The sequence below is a fragment of the Symsagittifera roscoffensis genome, chromosome 6 (assembly GCF_963678635.1).
Source record: "Symsagittifera roscoffensis chromosome 6, txSymRosc1.1, whole genome shotgun sequence".
Lineage (NCBI taxonomy): Eukaryota > Metazoa > Xenacoelomorpha > Acoela > Convolutidae > Symsagittifera > Symsagittifera roscoffensis.
In genome coordinates this window covers 24,559,848-24,576,291 of record NC_087067.1, presented here as the reverse complement: position 1 = coordinate 24,576,291, position 16,444 = coordinate 24,559,848, and the positions used below count along the sequence as shown (strand labels likewise).

General features: G+C 37.1%; 1 protein-coding gene across 1 annotated transcript in view; it reads right to left on the bottom strand.

Annotated features, from left to right (window-relative positions):
- LOC134847715 (potassium channel subfamily T member 1-like) overlaps positions 1 to 16,444 on the bottom strand; it is a 70,438-nt gene that overhangs the window by 37,831 nt on the left and 16,163 nt on the right. Inside the window, exons 9-11 of the mRNA XM_063864899.1 lie at positions 14,155 to 14,341; positions 5,313 to 5,477; positions 4,563 to 4,763 (exon numbers count right to left, since the gene is read on the bottom strand). Of these exons, the coding sequence (XP_063720969.1) occupies positions 4,563 to 4,763; positions 5,313 to 5,477; positions 14,155 to 14,341 (553 nt within the window). The remainder of the gene's footprint in view (positions 1 to 4,562; positions 4,764 to 5,312; positions 5,478 to 14,154; positions 14,342 to 16,444) is intronic.

Below are 16,444 nucleotides of genomic sequence, written 5' to 3'. Positions count from 1 at the left end.
AACCGAGCTTATCGCACTTTTAAAAGAAAATTCCCAAACCATCCATTCCCGACCAAACCAGGAACAGCTCGTGAATATTTTATACATCCACACCACACCAACACAAAAGATTTTCTAGCAATCACCTTACCTTCATTTCCACAATATACTTTAAACACACCTAATGACACTAACGACACACGTAGTTTTGTAGATGAACATGTTTTAATGCCTACACTTCATTGGACAACATATTATCATTTTACTAATCCCCTTTGCCTCCCACTATCTAATACTCATAGCAATATAGAGAAGCATAAAGATATGCTATATAGACTCACCGCAACACTAACACCTAGACAATTTACTTATAAAGGATATAAAAAATCACTAAAAACATTCACTGCACCCCGAGCTAACGAATTTACACTAGAATATTACGACCATAATATCATCCGAACTAATCAAGACCAATTTTTAGATGACGACCGCTTCGCTAACCCACAACTAACAGAAAAATTCTTCATCAAAACATCATATGTATTCACACTCAATATTTTCGTCAGAAAATATGATCACATCATTTCTGAAGCACTAACTGATATGCAAGCTTACGAAAGTTTTAAAGAAAAATTTCAATTATTTTCACTAACCTTTCACTTCCTTGCACCACATTAACGCGATTTGCAATGTTCACATGACATCATGTTACGCACTAAACAAACTCACACATATACATACTATCGCTTCATACAAAATCATTTTGATCTACATACTCCATCAAGACAACCGCACCATCGTTTTCAGTTTCTTAACTCGAAGTACACTTCACCATTTTTTCTAAACTTCACCTATTGCATCAAAGATACTAACCTCCACGGCATCCTCCGCAATTATGACCCAATAACACAAATGTATATATTTTGTCCCATCACGAAGACCTTTAATGCTGAAGAATCCAGACCCTTCCTTATCCCACATGAATTTGTCCAACCTATATAAATCCCTATATTAGAATTTATTCATAATACTAAATACAATCACAAAATATATAATCTCATTCAAAACACACCTCATGAGTTTGCAGTCGGCACCGAAGAACTAAAAACTATTAAAGCACTTCAATTGCTTTGGCAACTGCTTCAAACTAAAAACATCATTCGCATACTAGCAAAGTTACTAACGAATTCCGACATGATACACGACATCTTCCCTCACGGTTTTTTTCCCAGACGATTAACAGGTAAGTATAATTTCAAATATTCCTTACTAATAAATTTAAATTATTACTAACCATTCCTTACTCATGTTTTTTTAAGATTTTTAGTCTTCATACCACGATCATCTGCAAAAAACAGAAAAAAAAAACTTGTTAAAATTATTCTAAACTTCATTAATATTTTCACAAATTAATCTGATAAAATTTATACCAAATGAAGTAAATTAAGTTATTTCCCCATAAAGCAGTAAAATTAATTATGATGAAAATTTATAACTTTAAATTTCCCCCAAAACTAGCAGTAAAATTGAAATTCTATGTAATAAAATAATAAAATAAAAATGCAGTACTAACATTTTGATATTTTCATTCGCTCGCACAAGAATTCTATCCAAACTCGCACAGCTCGCCAACGAAGAATTGTTTAAATAATGAATTTCAGTTTCAAGTTTTCACACTCAACAACTCTAACACACGATAAAAAGTTCCAAACTTTCCTCTAACCCGGTTGGAAAGGAATTATTTACTAAAACAAACTAACCAACGCAGCTTACTAAACACCACAAATCATAAAATAACAGCATGACTAAGAAAAGAAAACCAACGGTACCCAAACCGGATTAACCCAGTTTAAAACTGGATAATTTATTCTTTTGAAGACTATTATAAAGTCTAAGAAAGAAATAATAAAACACAAAAAAGTCGAAAGACAAACCCATAACAAAAACAATTTGATTTTGAAAAAAGGACACAACCAAAGGAACATAAGAAAGACCAACATAAACCCAACATAAAACGTTATCACATAACAGGACCTCTCAAAGAAACCGCACGAAATCATACTCCCACTCCTGGCCTAACCCACCAGAGAGGACGTCCTGAGCATGCTCTATAGCCGGCCTAACCCACCGTGCTACATCCACGCTTTGTGACCACACTTCTATTTTTAATAAGAGGTACTCAAGGGTGAGTAACTCTTCAAAATAACCGAACTAAAACAAAATGCTTTTGTGAAAACAACTAATTAAATTCATAATTTAAAAAACTGAACTAATAAAATTTTTATACAATATAAATTATACCTTGCAGTATATAGATCAGCACACAACAACAAAGACGAACATCCAAAGACAAAATGACCCCACTACACTCGAACAAGAATGGCTAACCACAACCGATATGCCGTCCACAATCACAACTCAAACGATTTAGAGTACGACTTGACTTCGCAGAAAAGGACTTCATTGAACTAGACCAATGACCACCTCGATGTTCAAGTATACGTACAGATCCGAGTTACAAGGCATCCCCTCCACGCACAATCTCCACGCCATTCCCAGACGAGGTTGAACACAAAACAAGTTCTCTACATAATACAGAGAAACCCGTCATAGCAAACCATTTTGAAATCAGATTGATTTCGTTGAGAAACACAGTCGTTGTCACAAGAAGACACAACGATTGATGCCCCTAACTCCAGCGTCCTGGAACTTCTCTAACAAGAGGAACCGGACAAGAATACGATTTTCGCCCAATACCAACGTTCATCATCCATCCTTTGAATTGCAGAAAGATAATTCTAAAAAACTCTGTAAAACCCGGATGGGTGGAACCTGATCTAAACTACATTTTATGATTGGATAAATTAGATATTTTACCACTGTAAAGTATTTAATATTAACCAATCATGATCCATCTAACTAACAACCCACTTATTTGTAAGTGCTGAAATTACTTGTAATTTCAGCACCAGAGAGATTTGAATTTAACTTAGAAATTAGTTGTCTCTCCAAGAGAACTTCAGCAGCCGCAACAAACCAGTATACCCTAGATCTATTGAGCCTAGCAGAGACTAGTTAAACACCCTGAGACTAGAAAGTATAAGAGTAAGATTAGGATCGGTATTAGACTAAGAAGTTGCACGAATCTATCCGGCCGAAAATAAGATAGCGTGACGAGCAGACGGTGTATCCTATCCGAAATTACTCTATGAGTTAACCACATCGGTCTTAACTCAATTGTATCTAATGTGTATATAAAATGTAGATGATAGTCTGTGTATATTTTTTATACAATCTCCATACAGAAAAGAAAAAAGAGTTTTGGATAAAAAAACAGAATGTCTTGGTAATAATTATATCGTAAAAAAATAAAACTTTCGAAAAACAAATGCGCTATACTCTAATATTAGAATTATATAATCAAAGTTTCATTGTTTAAAATTACAGCATAACTGAAATTTGTATTTTTTTCTGTAGCTAACTGAATTTTTCCATGATATAACCTCATAGAGCAGTATTTTTTGGAGATTTGATTCTTCTTTCTGACGCATTGGTATCTATAATTTAGAAACAAACACAAATGTACACTCTTAAAAAAATTAAAACAAAAAAAGTTTCTGAAGTTTTGAAAGCTTACTGAAAAACGCTAGTCATGCAATAGTCAAAATGGTAGAATGCTAATTTTCATAAATTTTTTTAAGTTTATGGAATATTTCACATATATGAGAAATGTATAATTAGCATTTTTAGTCATAATTGGATGGTTTACAAAATTGATTTATAATGGAATTTTCCCAGCCCTGTTTTTTTCAAACTCGTTGAATTCAGTGAAGCAAAAATGGTTTAATTTTTATATCCTTGCGCACAAACCTTCAACTGACTGCTAGAAATTGCAGCAAAATAAGAATCTAAGTTATAACTTAGACAAAATTAAGCACCAACAAGAATAGCCGGTTATTGTGCAACTAGCACAGAATTTTCCGACCATAGCCTTAAAAAATACGAGTAAGTTTATCCAAATTGGTGTCATTTTTTCTGCGTGGTGTGATATACAAAGATCTGGACAGAAAAAGGAATTAGGCATATTCGACAGTCGTCCTAATCTAGGCCCATTGAAGTAAATAAACTTAAAGAATAAAAAATTATAAGAAAAATTTAGACATTTTTGCAGAATTTTTTTGAATTTTTGAAGTTTTTTATTCCTAAAATGACGCTAAAAACTTCAAAAACTTACTTCACTCGAGTGAAACAAATTTTCAAGGCTTAAATTATTATAAGCTATTATAAAATTGTATGTTCACCTTATTAGCTTGAAATTAGACCAAAAATAAAAAAACTCAAATTTTCTCAGCACTGAGAAATTTTTTTTCTAAAATTCTTAATGTTGTTCGAATCACGACTTAAACATCTTTAAAATGATATATTACTTGACCCATTCCGATTATTAACTGCGAAACCTGAAGAAAAAAAACTACACCGATTACAAAGATCCTCTCCATTTTCAATGGTGGGAATGATTACATCATGAGTTAGATCATACACTACAGGTACCCCTCCCCATTTCCTCGTTCCTCTGTGCTTACCTCTCTCTGCTGGTCTTTTTCGTGTCTGGATGCGAGTATGAAGCAGCACTCCGCATAGTGCACTTTGACCTTGACCAGGTCATTGAACCGGAGTGCACTGCCCTGGATGTAGATCACTCTCTGCTGACAGATCGGGTTCTCACAGATACTCTTCACGTATGAGTCATACTCGCCAGCACTCAACAACACCACGTAGTAGTCCTAAAAGCAGGAAATAAATCTATATGGAGTTGATTAAGAAAATGAATAACATACAGGGACTGTTAGCCTTTTCAGATATTTCGAATGAATGTTTTTTTTTTTAAATTTTTTGGAATAGCTGATCTTGAATTTTTCGCGCTATTGCAACTAGAATAAATAGAATCATAGAGTAGTTGAATCATAGAGTAGCATGATTCAACGCTGTAAGAAGAAGAAAAAAATCTGCAAAACTATTCGCAAAACTTGACGATATTTCCGAAAACCTTAACTGGCTAAAAAAACTTAAAAACCAGATGACATCGTTTTGAAACTTTTGTGATTCGGACCGGACCCCTTTGTAGTGAATGTGGCATGTCTTCATGTCATATTTCGCCCCCTTTAATTTTGTCGACACACTTCACTCGAACCTTTTTTGCCGCACATAAAATGTGCCAGTACTTTATAAACACAATTAATTTCTACTGGTATTAAAATTATTTATCTAATTAACTAATTTGTTCATTATAGGGAAAAATTCTGCCAAGAGCTTTTTATTGCAACATTAAGTACCTGTAGTTCGGAGTATGCGTAGAACTCGCTGACGAAGTCTCTCACGAGGTCTTCAGTGACTGTGGATGTGACCAACACCACGTGTCTCTCCTTCTCAGCCCTGTTTCTGCTGTAGGTGCCCCCTGTCTTCTGGTGTTCCGCAAACACAAACGAAATCTGCTCCAGCTAAAAACAACCAAAGGGTTATCATTCAACAAGGCTGCATATAGCTAAACCTAGGTTATAATTATGTGAAACTCATACCCACAGGTTATAACTATGTGACCGGACATTCAGAAGTTCAGAAACGTGCCGAGGGAGCTGTTCAGGGGAGGAGGTGTGGGGCTCCTTGAACTTGATTGCTTGAAATCAATCGCTACCCTAGCCCTAACTAGCAGGTTTGTATGCAAGTAGCACATGATGTTCGGACCACAGTTATCCTTGCAAAAAATATGAAAAAACTGGGTAAAATGGAAAAAGTGTAATGATTGGGACCCCGCAGGTTGTATTGTTCAATGGTCAGAACATTAAGAAATAGATTGCTAATTTTGGGGTCGCGATGGTCCCTTGGCCGAAAAAAAACACGGCAAAGACATGTATTCAAGTTACACAGAGCTGCGTTGTTAGTCTTTGTGTAAAACTGCAATCAAATTCTTCAAATAGTTTTTAATGTTGCCTGGATCTTGAAAAAAAAATGCGTCAGCTGCTAAAACAGACATCGCGACTTCGATAAATAATTCATGTCAGAGTCATCAAATCAATCGTTGATAAAACTTAGGATGAATGCAGAAGGTTTTTACATTTTGTAGATTGATAGTCATTTACCAGCTCATTGATTTTTTACAAAGCCATCTGGCAGCAAAACAAATCAAAAATTCAGACCGAATATAGAAAGACCGTTGAAAAAAACAGCAGATTATATTTAGGGAGGGATCTGCCTTTCCTTAATTTTAAGTTTAAATGTTTTATTTAGGTGACATACATTTAATTGCGCAAACATTTGCCAATGAAGCCCCGCAAAAACTTACTCGACTTGCTTGACCAAAAGAGTCGACTTGTAAAAAAAAACAAGTTTTGGCTTTTTTTTTGTCATGAAAATTTTGGCTTTGTTTTTGTCGTTTCATTCTTCTGTTTTGGGCCTTATTTTTCATTTAGCTTTGTTTCAATTGAGTGGCCCTGAAATGAGGCGCTAACAAAACATCCAAAACAGTGCCAAACAATGCACTTTGTGATCAAATCTAAAATGCCGTTCTTGCACGTTTTTTTTTAAATCTATAAAAAAACCTTTGCTGTTTGTTGAAACCGCTTTTCGTGATGAAGGAAAAACTGTGATATTGCTATGCTACGAGTAGGTAAGAGCAAAAGAGAATAATTGAAAACATTTAATTCTGTCTTTTGATTTGCTTAGTTTTGTTAGAGATCACGTTCATGTGTCTTCTACGATCGCAACCGTCCAAATGACTGTTACGTTTGGCCTGCATGGATGGCGTTGAATAATACTAACAATACATAACAGAATATTAATAACACTTTATCCAAGGTTACTGTGGCAACAGTACTACACAGTACCACATTCCCCTGAGGACAACAAAATTTTATATAATACCTTATAAAATTTTATAAATAGTATATAAGTCTCAGTTTACTAAATTGTTTTCATTTTAGCTTAGTTTTCCTTGCTTGTTTTCTTCATCACTTCCGCTTTGTTTCTGGCAGCGTTCCACGATCCAGACTCATCCAACGATGTAGCTCCGAATTTTCTTTTGAACAAATGTCTCTCTAGTAAGTCGAACGTGTTGTTCTCCAATGTTGTTTCTTTGTTATTGATGTTGAACTTTGCCAGTCTCAATCTGTAGGCCTCAAGTGCTGCCAAATTTAGCTCTGTTACATCGTCCTCACAACTAATCAACTTTACTGAGTGTGATACCGGGCTGCCGTATCTCTTTGGTCCCTGGTTCTTTGTTTGTCGACTGCTTCGTCTGACTGTCGTTGTATCCTCTTCTTTGTCCGATTCGTCCGCAAATACTGCCGGGCTATTGACAACTGATTCCGCTTGTTGAGTCAGTAGTTTTTCTGCTTCGTTTTGTACCCCTCGGGTCAAAACCTGGTTTGTGATTTCTTCCCATTCTTTTGTTGTCATATTGTTATTCTGGAATGTGTCCAGAATTTCCTTTTCACTAGTTTGCCGTGTGATCCTTTTACTCACTGGAGCTTCTTTCGGTGCAGACGACTCTATGTAGACGGCTTCATTACTCGTATCCCGCTTCTTAGATTCTTTTGCTGTTTCAACAGTTTTCGTTGTACGTGGCTCTTGCGTCTTGGTTTTTCCAGATCTTGCACTTTGGACTAGTGGTCCTGCCCTATTTGGCTTAACCATTTTTCCTCCTAGATTTAGGCCCCAGCCCGTCTTTGTTTCTTTTGACGTAACTACGTTTGGCGAGTTTTGAAACTTGTCCATTAGTCGATCGTCTTCTATTTCCTGATCGGTTGGCCCCTGGTCTTTCGCATCATGTTCTTCAGCCGACTCACTATCTACCTTTTCATGATGTGATACTGTCTTCTGTTGTTTGCTCCTAGATTCTTCCCCCGTTGGGCTCCTCTTTTTCTCCGAGCTCTGTGCTTTGGGCTGTGTATGCAGTTTTGATCTCGCTATGTCGCTCTTTCGATATACTGCACTAGCAGCCGTTTTGATTGTTGACGGTGTCTCTGCCACAATTTTGCTTTTCAGCGGTATTGTTAGGGCCTTTCCACTCTTTCTCTGCTCATGTTTTGGGAGGAAGCTTCCTGACCAGCTATCATCCGATGTAGTCTGCTTGTCTTCGATAAATCCTTTTTGCCGTGAGTATAGGAGTTCCTTTCTCAGTTCGGGATTTATCGTGCTCGTTTCATCTACAATTCGTCGTAGTTCGCCATCTGAGATATCCCGACTGGTGACATTCCATCTCGCATTGGCCTCTAGTAGCTGCTTTAGTTCCTTTGCCCTAGCTCTTTCTTTGGCCGCCGCAATGTTGCGTATAAACAGTGGGCTGACGTCCCGGCTATTCTGTCCTTTTCGTATAATTTTTACATTGTCCCTGGATTGATCGATGCGTCTCTTCAACTGCGATGCTGTTAACGCCGATCTCTCCAAATGTTCTTTATCTAAACGATCAGATTCCTTCAGAAATTTATCCCTTACAATTTTAAACTCAGTTTTAGGTAATCGACCAAAGTGCGCTTCAAACGGGGACAACTTCATTGTTTTCTGTTTATTCCATCTTAGGTCCCTAATTATTGTGCTCAAGCACAATTTAATAGATTGTACTTTTTCTTCGAGTAGTATTACTCCCAATCTTCGTTTAATAGTTTGTATCGTTCGTTCGACTAGTCCACATCCTCGATGATCACCGACTGGACAGAATTTTTGAATAATATTATTTTCAGTGCAAAATTTTTTCATTGATTTTCCCTTAAACCCGGAAAACTGATCCGTTTTAATCGATTCTGGTATTCCATGTGTGTCAATGTAGGTACGTAGAAATTTTATTGTTGATTTTCCCCCTGTAGATTTCGTAACTTTGACTGACGGAAATTTTGAGTATCTATCAATAGCAACTAACAAATATATCTTCTTTCCCTTATGGTCTTCAAGTGGACCCGCATAGTCTAATTGTAATTCTTGACCAGGCTGTGTTAACAGTGGAAGTGGTTTGGCCGAATTTTTTGGGATTATATATTTAGCATTCTTACCATAACGAGTGCAACTTCTACACTCTTCAGCCATATTGACTACGTCTTTGTACATGTGTGGCCACCATAAGTAATTGGAAACCTCCAGCATTGCTTCTTGGCCAGGATGTCCTTGATGAAGTCGCCGAAGCACCGCTTGTCTCAGCTTCTCAGGTACGGCTAAACGATTGTCCACCAGTAGGCAGTCATCTACTACCGACATCTGGTGCCACAGAGGATTGGTGTATGGACCCATTAGCTCGAATCCGTGTCTATCGTTCCGTTCCACCACTCGCCTGAGCCGATCCATCCAAGTATCCTCTGATACTAGTTCTGCCAGTAGACTTTTGCCGAATAATTTTTCGAGTGACAGTGGGCCATTTGTTTCCTTTAACTGCTCCGACAGTTGGAAATTGCTTTTCCGCGACTTATGTCCACCTCTCGTTTTCTGTTGCGGTGTGACCATACAAGTCTCAGTTCCTGAACTGTAGTCCGGTTCATCAATGCTGTCCATCGTTAAATCCACCTCAACGATTTGTCCAATTTCAGTTTCATCTCCTGATTGGGTTTGTTTCGGTGGTTTCGGGCTTTGCATCACCGAATTGGCTTCTAATTCCATCGTTGATCGAGGTTTCTCATTCTTTTCCGATCCTATTAGTTCCCAAAATGAAACTAACATTGGTTGGGCTGTTGTAGCAGTTGATGTTGACTGACCACTATTTCCCGTGCCTGTTCTGATTTGTCTGTTCATCATGTTCCAATTCGCTTGTGGTATTTGTTCAAAGTCCGAATTCTCTGATTCTGATTTGTTTGGGGTCCTTTGTATCATTCTGGTTCTTTGGAACGTCGTTTCTGTTATTTCCTCCCTTAATGTGTCTGTGTTATTCCAATCCTGAATTCTGACCATCTTTTTTTCTTTTCCTCTCTTTGCTGTTTCGCCTGAATGCATATTTTCTGATTCGCGATTTGATAACTTTCCGATTTTTTAAACTGATTCGACCGACTGTATTTGCTGACGATTTTGAGATAAACTGATTTTTGAGTTTTCAAACTTTTCTCGTTGAAACGAACGTGAATCTTCATTTCTTTCGTTCCGGTCGTGCTTTGTCCGTTTGTCCGTTTTGGAACGTTTTGGTTGCCATAGCAACGGGTAGATGACGTGTTCTGATTTGATAGATTTTGATAAATTCAATATTCTAGAACGTTTTTGTTCCGGTCGAGCCTATCGTGATCACTCAGTCGACTGTTTAAACAGTCGAGAGCTTTATGAAAACTTTCAATCGATGTGACTACAAATTTTTCATCCAATACTGACTCCGGCCATGGTTCACCTTTCGGGTTTCTAGATAGGTAATCTACTATACCCATATCTTTCCCTGGTAAATGAATAACCTTAAATTGATAGGGTAGTTATCTGTCTACCCATCTAGTCAGCCTAGATTGGTAGGTTTTGTTTGACTTATGTTCATCCAAGGCAGAAACCAGTGCTTTATGATCTGTGGCTATCACGAATTCTTTTCCTAACAAATAATGTTTAAATCGGTCAACAGACCATACTACTGCTAGCAGTTCTAGTTCATTTGTGGAGTATTTTTTTTCTTGTGTGTTTAAATATCTGGAAGCGAATGCAATCGGTATCCACTCCCCCTCCCAGTTTTGTTGTTCCAACGATGCCCCCAGCCCACTATGGCTGGCGTCACATTTTACCCTAGTAAGTAACTTAGGGTCGTAATAATGAATTTTTGTTATATTCGCAACCGCTGCTTTTATCGATTCGAATATCTCCGAATGTTCTTCTTTCCATTCGAATTTTTTTACTTGAATTTTCACACTTTTGAGTTTTTTCTTCATTTTCTTCTCGCAGCAGAGGTCTCAACTTTTCAGTTAAAGTAGCTGCGTTTGGAATGAATTTTGCCAGATAATTTATACTACCCAGAAATTATTTGAGTTGTTTCAGTGAAGTTGGCGGACTAAGCTTCAAAATCGCTTCCGTTTTAGTTATCTTTGGAGAAATACCCTCCATCGATAACTTATGTCCCAACCAATTCACCTCCTGTTGAAAGAATTCACATTTCGACAGTTTTAGTGCTAAGTTTTCTTTTTCCAGCACATTCATGATCAATTTTTCATGTTCTTGTTCACTTCCTTTAGACACAATGAGTATGTCGTCAAGAAAACAGAATGTATTTTCCGCATGGTTCAATTTTCTGTCCATAGCTTTTTGAAACTCAGCTGGCATGTCTGCCAGACCGTAAAATCCGGTCAAAAATCTGTATGTTCCAGTAGCTTGCCCACCTATGATATTAAAATTGCATTGTTTAGCTGTCTCTGCAGTCAGTTTAAGTTGACTGTAGGCATACTTCAAATCTAATACTGAGAAATACAGTGTACCGCTTTCATTTGCTGTGATTATTTGGCTGACCTCATCCAATAATTCATCCACATTTGGCATTTGATATTTGTTTTTGAACAACTGTCTATTTATGGGTTTGGCATCTAAAGCCAATTTTATGGAGTCATCTTTTGTTACTGTTATTACAATTGATGCTATAAAACAATCACTAGTACATTTGTCTAGACGTTTTATATGCCCCTCTTTTAACAGTTTTTCCATTTCCTCATACACTTTCCCTTGTACGTGTATTGGGATGCGTCTCCCTTTTTCTTGTAATGGACAAAGTGGGTATTTGAACTTTGCGCTGACAACGTGATTTTTTGAACACTCTTGACGATCAAAAAGGTTTTTAAATTTACTATAGAATTTGTTTTTCCAACTTTCTGACTGTTCGCACAGTAACACGTCAAACCTCGTCTTTTCTTTCGGTGCCAACTTCTGTGTTGTGTGTATCCCGACTTTGCTCTGTAAATCCAGCCCCAAAATACTTCGCGTGCGTCGTTCTGTGATTAAGAAAGATGCTCTCACCACCTCCCACCCTGCTGAACGGATCGTCGTGGTGATTGCATCCAATATATTAATCGGCTGTTTGTTACAGTCTACAAATTTTGTAATCAAGTTGAGATTTTCCCGTGGAATGAACCTCGTATTTTTTGAAGACTCCAGAATTTGCTTTGCAGTAGCCCAGTTCAAAAATGATACAGGACTGCCCGTATCAATAGTCATATTTATGATTTGATGATCTATTCTCACCAAAGCTTTTAATGACCTTATTTGTTTCGATCGGGTATTTCTGCGAATATCAACCTTCTGTATGTCCTTGCTACTCTTCTTGATATCTCGATTTCTATTTGATTGCTGTTTTATATACTCATCTATTTCTTCCATCGAGGACAATTCTGATTCAATAGCCATAATTTCGAACTCCTCGCACGAGTCAAATGACTGAATTAAATTGCACTCTTCATCTGAGCTGGATGATTTTTCCGCAATCTCATTTACTTGCTGTGACTTACAAATTTTTGCAAAGTGATTTGGTTAGAACAATTTTTACATGTTTTGCCCATGGCCGGACATTTCTTCAAATGTCCTTCCCCAAATGGTCGACCACATCGAGTACACGTTTTCGTGTCTGTAAAATTTTTCCCCTCTTTTCTGTCTGATGATTTCTTCTTGTACATGTTGTTCGGTTGTCTCCTTCCGTAAGCATTTTTATTTCCAATACTCATAATTGGTTCTTGTTTTATCTTCATTGTTCCAATTACCTGAGCTGTACTTGCAGTCCTTGCATTAGTTTTCTGAAATGCCTGAGTTGTCTGTTTACTTTGTTCAAATTTCAACGCCCTTTTCATTACTTCCTCTGGTGAAAATGTTTCAAACGTTAGTGTATCTTGTAATACCACATTTTTCATTTTCGATATGAATAGGTCACGCACTAATTCGTCCTCCAGTGTCCTTAATTCTGCTCTGGCTGCTTGAGCAGTTAATGCGGCATGAAATGCCTCGAGTGATTCCCCTGTTTCCTGTGAACGATTAAACAGCTTGTAGCGTTCATACGTAACACTCTGTGATTTATCAAATGAAGTATTAGCCAACGCTACCATCTGCCTGAATTCTAACTTTGAAACTTCTACATGCGAGTTTTTTTGTACAAATTTCTTCTTTCCTTCTGTCCCCAACGCCAGGAATAATCTAGAGGCTACTCTTTTCTGTACTTCGTTGTAATATACGTTGTGTCCAACCTTTGGTCCTCTAGTTTTTCTTTCTTCATTTTCCAGAAGAATCTTACCCCGGGCTAGTTGGTCTCGAGCTTCCCTTTCTGTAATCGCTTGAGCGTTTTCATGTTCTCGTGGAGTCTCTGGTCTTGGTAACGGTTCCAATAGAACTTCTTTCGGTTCTTCTAACAATAGTTCCGGATTCACGCTCTCCTTTACTGTAACTGCCAAAAGAAATTGGTCTAGCCATATCTTGAAATTCCAAGGAGGGTCGGAATCCGCGGTCGTCCAAAATACAGGGATCCCCATATCTGTTCTATTGTCCTGGGACAGAAATGCTGCTGGTTGCGCCATGTGATATTGCTATGCTACGAGTAGGTAAGAGCAAAAGAGAATAATTGAAAACATTTAATTCTGTCTTTTGATTTGCTTAGTTTTGTTAGAGATCACGTTCATGTGTCTTCTACGATTGCAACCGTCCAAATGACTGTTACGTTTGGCCTGCATGGATGGCCTTGAATAATAATAACAATACATAACAGAATATTAATAACACTTTATCCAAGGTTACTGTGGCAACAGTACTACACGGTACCACAGTTTTTGTCGTTTCATTCTTCTGTTTTGGGCCTAATTTTTCATTTAGCTTTGTTTCAATTGAATGGCCCTGAAATGAGGCGCTAACAAAACATCCAAAACAGTGCCAAACAATGCATTTTGTGATCAAATCTAAAATGCCGTTCTTGCACGTTTTTTTTTAAATCTATAAAAAAATCTTTGCTGCTTGTTGAAACCGCTTTTCGTGATGAAGGAAAAACTTTTTTGTGCTTTTTCAATGCGCCTAACAGGATCCAAAAAATCATCTCTAAAAATAACTTGATTCTGAGAGGAAAAGGAAAAAAGGCCAAAACTATGGCCTATGGTTTGTTAGTTGCTTTCAAAATCGGGTAACCTAAAAGAACGAGTCAGTTATCAGAGAACCAGTATGGGTAATCAGATACTCTCGAAAAACAATTGATTCAAAAAGATTTGTGAGTGAAATAACCTGTATAGGTATGAGACTGAGTGCGAGGCATATGGTGACCACTACGAACAGTTTGGACAGCCACCACAGGGGAGTGAGGTCTCCATAGCCCACAGTGGAGAAAGTGACCATGACGAACCAGAAACTGTTGAACATGTCGAACTGGTCATCTTTTTGAGTCCGCTCCAGATAGTTGATACCACATACACTACAAGCACAACGCAAAAACGAAACTTCTCTTAATAAAATTCTGTGACAAAATTGATCCGGTGCTGTTTGCGTAATTTTTGATCAATTACGTCGAGTCTAAATTGACCCATTTTAGAGTGAAATTTTAGATCAAAACAAATTGCACAATACTAACTTTGATTGAGTTTTAAGCACATTTTTTCAACTTCATTTTTTGAGTAAATAACTTTTTTCAATTTCAATTTTTGAGCAAATTTTGCCATAAATGTTGCGTTTTGTCCGGCTACTTTAAATCAGCACTTTAAACATCCCATACTGTTGTTTATAATCGTTGTTCAAAATTCTAAAATAAGTTGAAGCAATTGTTTCTCTAATTTTCTGATACTAAACTGCTCAGTTAGAACTTAAAAAACACAGAAGATAGAGGGGGGGGGGGGGGCAACGGTTATTAAAGAAAATCATTTTATGGTAAAAGGCTCTTTTTCTAACCCCCCTCCACCTCACCGCTCCCCCCATTATATCCCACGTTTGCCATAGCCTAATTAGTCTGCATGCCAATTGTTGCCAAACTCAGACAATCATTGCTAACAGAAAAGAGGAGGGAAAACGGGGAGGGAAAAGAGCTTGGCAAAGATGATCTTCAGCTTTGAAACAATGTGCGTAACAAAACTGCGTGAATCAAAAACAAATGAAACAAGACTTCTCGCTGAAGCCCTGAAGGTTCCGACTGCCTTTTAAGGTTTTATGGAGCAGTAATAACATTAAAAAATAAAATGTAAGAAAAAATAAAATGAAATTTTTTTTTTTAAAGTTTGAAATTTTTTACGAAAATCATCCCCCCACACGCCATATAAAGTTATAAAAGATAGATTTCGCTCCTTGTAACAAATCAATTATGGCAAATAAGCTTCTTGCAACCAATTTGGAACGATTTTTATGACGGATTAACTCTCCGCTCTTGCGTTAATAGCGCGAAATATATCAATTTTTAAACCCCCATAACTTTACGAAAAATGATCACAGGTAAAATATTTTTTCAAATTTGAGCTCTGGACAACAATATCTTTTGAATGATATAAAAAAATTCCGTCAAAAGTGGCTAGTTAAAAAGTCGAAATTTGTCTGAAGAAAAAAAACCCACCCCGAGCACAAATATTTCGTTACTTTCGTTTCGAAAGTCGGAACAACAAAACTGCTCGTATCAGGCCGAAGCCCTGAAGGTTCCGACTGCCTTTTAAAGTCTGTAGAGCAGTAATAAAATGAAAAAAAAAAGATGAAACAAAATAAAAAAAGTTTTTTTAAACATGAATATTTTGTGAAAATCATCCCCCACACGCCATATAAAATAGAGAGTGATAGATTTCGCTCCTAGCACCAAATCAAGTATGGCAAATAAGCTTCCTTCAACCAATCTGAAACGATTTCTCAGATGGATTAAATCTCCGCTTACGCGTTAATAGTGCGAAAAATATTGCGCGTTAATTGTCCCAAATTGGCCAAAATGGCAATCTTTAAACCCCCAGAACTTTCCGAAAAATGATCACGGGTAAAATATCATTTTTTCAAAACTTAGGACAACAGTAATTTTTGGATGATGTATAAATTTCTATCAAAAATGGCCACTTAAAAAGTCGAAATTTGTCTGAAGAAAAAAAAAACAGCCATGCACAAATATTTTGTTACTTTCCTTATGAAAGTCGGAATAATAAAAGAACTGTCTTTCACAGTGTTAAGTCTGCCATACGAATTCATCATCAAGCATTGTGTATGGCTAATACGCATCTCATAAAATCTGACTGATCGTCAAAAAATTAGAGTAGCTTGCATCAGCCAAACGCCGTTCAGATCATCAAAAAATGAGTAGTTTGCGTCAGCCGTAATTCGAAATATCGCTTTTTGAGAGAAAACTTTCATGTGGCAAACGAGAAGAGCCATTTCATGGCGCAAATAGAAAACCTACTAGAATACTCGGCTAATTTTTTTTCGGCTTGATGTCTTAGTTTTAGGTGGTTCCAAGGGAAACACAATTTAAACACTCTTCGCATTTTTCAAGTTGGTTGTATGTTTACCAATCGGTTTGTTGAAATATCTTTTTTTTCCGTTATGGAAAATTATTTCCAAT